Source organism: Phytophthora infestans, genomic scaffold (genome assembly GCF_000142945.1).
Source record: "Phytophthora infestans T30-4 supercont1.16 genomic scaffold, whole genome shotgun sequence".
NCBI lineage: Eukaryota > Oomycota > Peronosporomycetes > Peronosporales > Peronosporaceae > Phytophthora > Phytophthora infestans.
The window spans coordinates 1,339,093-1,346,237 of NW_003303743.1; the positions used below are offsets into that span (position 1 = coordinate 1,339,093).

The window sequence follows — 7,145 nt, forward strand, 5'->3', positions numbered from 1 at the left end:
AATGCGAAGAATATTTTTATCATACCAATAGTATTTAATTAGCTCCAGCTAAAACAAATCACGAGCTCCACAATGATATATATGCTGCTGGTGAATTGAGAAAAACAGCAGATATTACGTCCTTAAGGCCCTGGTCTAAGTAAACTTGTTCCGAGAATAGTAGAAGGGATTGGGTTGGATCAGAACGACTTTCAGGTCAGAGTACGTGTATTCTGGATTTGGCTCCGAGGCAAGTGTCAAGTCAGGACGAGTTCTCAGTGTTTGAAGCCGGTGTATAAGTACGTGAAATGCAACGCAGTGTATGAAAGCAGAACACTGTCTCATTTCCGCTCAACTCTCCTCCAGCTCAATGGACTCACACGACTTAAGACTTGCTCACACCGGCCAACCCGCGCCCCACGATGGAATTGTTAGGCTTCCGATATTGCCATCCATTTTGACAATACTGCCTGATAATGTGTGAACCAAGAAAGCAAAACACAGAGTGGGCACTGGAGCGGAATTTACTGTGGCAGAGACAGCAAACTCGTTCCGACTTCAGAACACCTCTACAAGGTGTTCTGAGAACCCCACACAGAACGGTATAAACTCGGAACGCGTACCGAGAGTCGCTCTGCTCTCAGCCAATCAAAAGGCAGAAATTTCAGAACGAGTTTCGGTTTTTTCTACTTAGATCAGGGCCTAACTGCTTTGAGGGTACGACTCTCGAACCATATCCAGAAAAACGAATTTATTATTTTTTTTAAAAGTGCGGTGGCTGATGATGTTTCAAGGATTTGCTAAAATGTTCAGTAGCCGATGCGCTACATGCATTAATACAGCGACCTAAAAACCTAAGGTATAATATGGAGTAATACGCCGTCTACAATTATTAAAGAGCGCGGTCTATGGGATATGTCATGGCGTTGTATTTCTTACAGAAAAGGTGGTTAACATGGTTTATTGAGGGTCATATTGGGGAGCAGGGTTGTCGCGGGCTCAAACGCATCAAACCCGTTACTTAGCTGCGCTAAAACTGTAGACCGTTTCGCTCTGTTGTCATTTATCTAGCTCTTTTTCTTTAATCTCTTGTTGTAGACTAAATCTATGAGCTCGTCCTCAATAGTCCCGAGCAGTGGCTTGCGACCATCACCGATAATGCGATACCGAGATTAAGTTTCGGCGCGATTTTGCTCTCGATCCCGCCACCATTGCCGGAAGCTTGATGCACTTATGAGCCTTAAGGCTCTAAAGCTGAGAACTCTCGTCAGTGTCAAGGCCTTTCAGCTAGACTGATTGGGGTAGACTTGTGAAAGTTTCCACTTGTCCAAAGGAAAGTTTCTGTTTGGAACATTTCTCCTCCTGCTGTGGTTTGGCAGTACGTTTAGTTAACAATGAATATCACTTTGGGTTTATCGTACAACTACGCAAGTCTACGTCTCTTACCTTCCAGGGGACTACGACATGAACGAGAGCCTCTACGACAGCTACGGAGCTGACGACTTGCTGTATTGGACGCCAACAACTTGGAGCGCGAAAGCTGCTAGCGTTATACGCCAGCCCACTTACGAACGTGCTTTTCGGCACGTGATGGAATACCACCACCTTGCGTCTCTATCCGGTCGATTGCACGCTGTTTTTAAGTGATCTCAAATCTCTTGCTGTGGTGGCATGACAGCAAAATTGAGAATGATCGTAATTAACTGGTAGCGAGCTATTAGCTGAACTGATTCTATTTTTTTATTTTAATAATAAATTTTTACAGAATTCTTTCAGCTCATTTTCAGCTCATTTTTTAAGCCCATCGTCTTCAAGACGATGGGCTTAAAAATGAGCGGAAAAAATTCTGTAAAATTTTTAGAATTGTAAAATGTCTACGACAGCGCGTTGTATTAAATAGCTGTCTATTTCTATAAAGTGTTCTCAAACAGGGCGCTCAATTAGGAGGTCGTTTTATTCGCGAGGGGGAGCACTATTCGCTATTATACGTTATCTCCGATTCCGTGGGTGGCAAAAACGGCAGGATAATTATTGAGCAGCTGCGATTCGTGTCTTATCGGAAAGCTTGTGTAAAAGGCAGTCTAATAAGAGCAGTTCCTACTGTGTGAGTGCGTTTCGATTACCGTATCGTCTTTGTCGTTGGCGACAATGGGCAGACATAGGGTGTAACGAGTTAGTAATTCAAATCCCAAGATTTAAGATGAGCAAAGTAACTATTTAGATTATGGGTAAGCACACGATAAACATTTTAAGTGAAAAGTTATGTATTACTTGTCCTCAATATCACTACCGTCCTCAGCACCGTTGTATTCGTTTCCTATATCATCGTCAGAAGTGATTTTTTCTATCTTCAATTTTGTAGCGCTCTTATTCGGTAACAATAGTGTCGAGTTGCTCGGCGATATCTTCTTCTATGTCGACCTCCCGAACATCAGTAAGGAAGCCTGCCCTCGCAAACCACTAATTATTGTCTTAGACGACAATTTCGACCGGCAAGAAGTGAGCCATTCCGCCATCACAGGTCTTGATGGAGCGACCAGCGAAAACTTTTCCACATCGAGCTTTTTTCTAAGGGTAGCCACTTTCCGACTCGCATTTTCTTGATCAAGTTTTGTTTGAGCAAGCAAAATTTCATCTTCAATTCGCTTTTTTTTGCGTTGAAGTCGCTCTTGTTCATCGCTGTTGTATGTACGAAGCTGCTGTCTAATAGAATCGGTCCACAGTGCGCAAAGCATACTTTTAAAAGGTTTATTTTCACGAGATGCCAGCAGGCTGACACACATAGGTATACTTGGGGGGCACCTTGAGCAGAACAACATTTAGAGAAGCTGCGAAATCACGAACGGCCTGGGTCCAATGTGCGCTAAAGTCGTCCCATAGGAAAGCACATTTTCGTGACGATTTTCACGGTAAGCGAAATGATACTCCAAAAATTTGATCGAAAGTTTCTCGTTCCACTATGCCGTGTTGTTGCCGTAAATTCTACAGGGATAATTATCCTGAAATATTTTGATTTCTCGTTAAACGGTTGTACCAAACCCGTTTCGCAAGCTGTCATTTTTTCTGCTTGCCTTTTGTTTTGGACGGTGCGGCTTTAAACAAAACAAAAGTATCAAATTTGTTTCTACTTGAATCGCCAAGTAGCATAGCTGTCGCCCTTTGTTTGTCCTTATTTCCGCAATGAATCCAAACCGTCCTCGTATCATTATCTGTAATTGTTCGCTTAGGAACGTACTCGAAAAAACGGATACATTAAGCGAAAGCGTTATTATATTATAATAAAAAGGAGAGTACAATTTCGAACTTATTCGTTTGGTCTGCATTAAATACCTGAACACAGTTGTATTCAGCAATTGTTTGCTGTACCTTTGACCTAAGCTCTTGGAGACTTGTGCTACGTCTTCAGTGGTTGTTTGCTCTTAGCGCGTCCTGGATCAAAGAGACAGATTATGGTGGCACATAAACATCTTCATCCACGATGGGGACGCCGAAAACTGATCTTTACTAAGGCCATAGTCCTCTGCCACCTCCAAACTCTTAAGTTTCATCATCGCGCGACACCGGCACGCCGTCCTTTCTAAGAGAATTGATCCACAGAACAATGTCTTCTTCAGCCTCTTTTGGGAGCACTGTTGCCGTGCCACGCTCACGAAGGTTGAGGTGGAGTGAATGTCCGCTTTCGCAAGCCGATTTTATCGTCGCAACGTTACCACGCCATTTACTTATCAGTTGCTGCTTTGATCGTCGCCCCTTGCCGGTCAAAGTACTGTAGAAGAAGCTCAAAGCTTCACTAGGCGTATGGTCTGTTTCTAAGTAGTTGAGATCTCTTGCTTGTGGTCATACTCAACACGAAGTCGCTCGTACTGTTTGCGCTTCTTTTTCGTGCCCTTGATGGTGGGCCGTGCCATCCTGATTCAAGTCTGCCGGAACGAATTGGTTTCTTAAATACTTAAGATTAGCAGACCGTTAATTTTCACTTTCTGTTTTTTTCAGATCTTCCTAATGGCTTAAGAGGTCTGTCGCTTAGGACCAAACGTCGCCTATTACTAAGACGATACGGTACTTTTATCTCGAAAACATTCAAACAAACGGTGGATAGGGAATACGCCATGGTTACATCATGAAAGCACCCTTGTACCGATCGGGTTGTATTGAAAAGTATCGTGAGAGGGTATAAGTACTAGCTTTGGACAAAACGTCAGTTTACTGGGTGACCTATTTTCTTGGTTCGCATGACATGTAAGCTTAGTCCAAAGCGTATACGTATAACCTCTTTTACTCATCATACCATTCTGAATACTACTAGTATAATAGTGGCTCTCAGTTATCGCAGCAGCAAGATAGAACGAGACGACCTGCGAAAATATCAAGTTTTGATTGATTAAAAATATTTTTCAATCTTGCTACCGGCCATTTCTACCCTGCCACGATTTTGATAGCAGGATAGCCCCCGCAGCAGCAAGATACACTGTCGAACAAAACGGATGGTAGAACAAACAACTCCGCACGAAGGCAGACCTTCAACACCTGCACTCTCCCTTCCTACGACACCCGCCGCGTCGCCGCCTACAGCTTCGAGCCCCCAGATTAGAACAGCATCGCCTAACATCCCAGTGTACGACGAAAACACGGCCCGTATGTCGCCCAGCAGCACCAAACGATCGACGTTAGACGGACGAACCGGAAGGGCGAAGAAGGCCTAGGCTAACCGCCGTATGCTGTGGAACACGGACGGTCCTACTCCGTCGATAAGCTCCTTGAGTGTGCTGCTCAACTGGCTCAGCGAGGGGGGGCAATTGCAAGAAGTGGCGTGGCGGTGACAAGCAGAACTGCGACACAAAGACCTCTCATCCCCGTAAGCTTAAGGACATCGTCACGAAGATAGGTGCTCTGGAGCAAAGTTCTCAAACGGCATCTGATTTCTTAGCTAATACTGGCTCTGGTATTGCGTGCGAGTCGACAGACGGCCAATACACGACGTCGTTATACAGAGATAAAATTGCACGCGAGGTCCGCTCAATACAGCCAAAGCAAACGCTACTGCTCACATTAAATGACTGTCCCAATTGCTCGACGCAAGCACCCGAGCCTAGCGTGCCAATGTACTTCAAAAACACCAACAGCTGTGCAGATAGGGAAGCCATGATCTTTATACCGTCTCTAGCCTGAAAGACGGATTTTCCTGAATCAACTCGACCAGCATGCTAAAAGCGTAGCGCTCTATTCGAAAAGACCGCAAGAAATCGCGATCACTGCATTCAGACTCAAACCAATGAAATCGTGGCTGTCACCATATCCGGACCCTGAGAACCGTGTAGAGACAGTTAATAAACTCGTAAAATCGTGCCAGAAGAGCAGCGTCCCTTCGACCTAGATCGTCATCATGGATGCAATGTAGTTTCCGAGCTCGTCGGTCAAGCAGAATACGGTTCAGAATCCGCGAATATGCACCAATTATCCCTGCCCTCGTTGATTTACGTGGCATACCTGTCTTTGTATGTTTGTTTGTTTGTTAGTTGTTGGGGTTTCTTGCTACGGGAGCCTTCTTGCTGCCTTCACAAAATGAGGCTCGTAGTTCCCTCGATCATATTATTTAAGAGTGATTTGTGGAGCTCATCTTGCTGCTGTCAAAACTGAGAACCGCCAATATAGAAGATCCCTAAAAAAGGCGTGTCTTACACTTCATATTACCCTTTATATTGGATCACAGGGAATGGAGGAACAGTTGAGAAATCACCGGATCGCTTTGATTTCCCTATGCATATTTATCAGACGACCCCATAGCTGGAAGGAGCAACGAACTAACTTGCGAAATTGACGGGGATCTTAATTCTGAGCGGAATTGGCGGGCTACACTGCAAAAGCAGCGGGTGTTGATTTTAAAATTAGGCGAGGGTGGGTCGTCTAAGCCCGGATATGAAGAAGGTGGTAGTAGAGATATGAATGAACTACAAAGTTTACGACCAACGGATGCGCCCGAATAAAGCCCCCTTCCGAATAGTGTCCTGTGGGGTGCTACATGCCTTTGGTCTGGAAAGGAAAATTTTCACCGTCTTTTGAAAACAAAGTCAGGGCCACTTTTCGTGGCACACCAAACCCGAGCTTGGGTTGATAGCGAGCTGCTCAAGAAGTGGATTGATGTGACTATTCCATTTGTGATGCACGGTGAACGTAATTGCTTGGTTTGGGACAGCATGAGAGCCCACATATCGAAGGCTGTGAAAGCTAAGTGCACTTCGAAAAGTATTCGATGTGTGCTGTGCCTGGATGGCCTCACGTCTTACTTGCAAGCTGGTGATATTGGAATCTATAAGAGTTTCAAGGACCTACTGTACATAGCAATTAGCGCTTAGAAAGAGTCAGACCAATAAAGCCCTCACCCGTATTGGCCACCGGCCGGAGTTCGCAGTTCGTTGCTAAAGTTTTTTTTTAATAGAAGATGCTGAGGGGGCGGTGGGTCATTGAATGTAGCTGGTTTGGCGGTGAAAAGAATTATGGTAGCTTCAGTGATTGATTGCTGGAAAGTCTCCAAGGTGGTGTCGTTGAGATGGAATAGTCCGTCTCCTATCGTGAAATGTCAAGGTGAGTTGGTGTACGGTTTAGATCATGAATAAATAATGTGGAATGAGTGAATAAATGCTAATTACATTGTGTGCGGATTTGAATGAATGTGCCTGCCAGGAGTCATGATTCAGGGATCGTTGATTGTTTTGATAGCCGATAGTTTCGCATTCACTTGGCAGCAGTTCCGGTAAATACTGAATTCGGTGGGCGAGAAGGAAATGACGCTGCCTGTCGCTGGTAGTTGTGGATCGTTGGGCGACACTCCGTAGAGAGAGAGAGTGATAAGATACTGGTTTGCTTCGAATGGATCGTCACGCTGTGCAGCTTGAAACTCCTAAAAATGATGGCATTGTTGCAAGTCGAGATTAGCAGGTATATATTCATCAGGATGTTGATTGTTTGTACCTGTTGTTGCTGGCGTAAGGGTTCTGGTGCTTGTTGTTCTCCTAGATAGAGACGCAGAAAGTGGTAGTTTCCGATGGTTTCAGGTGCAAGCCAAAGCAGACGTGCTTGGATGCAAATAGAGTCGCGTATTTGCTTGTTTCCAACATCGGCCTGCCTGATAAAGTCGCGCAGAACTCTTTGCATACGGTGCGTTAGCT

At 44.8% G+C, this 7,145-nt stretch overlaps 1 protein-coding gene across 1 annotated transcript in view; it reads right to left on the reverse strand.

The window, feature by feature from the left end:
* Window positions 1-6,670: 6,670 nt before the first annotated feature.
* Window positions 6,671-7,145, reverse strand: part of PITG_08864 (uncharacterized protein) — a gene marked incomplete at both ends in the record, with an annotated part of 2,365 nt that continues 1,890 nt past the window's right edge. Inside the window, 2 exons of the mRNA XM_002902871.1 lie at window positions 6,671-6,877; window positions 6,949-7,102. Coding sequence (XP_002902917.1) covers window positions 6,671-6,877; window positions 6,949-7,102 — 361 coding nt within the window. The remainder of the gene's footprint in view (window positions 6,878-6,948; window positions 7,103-7,145) is intronic.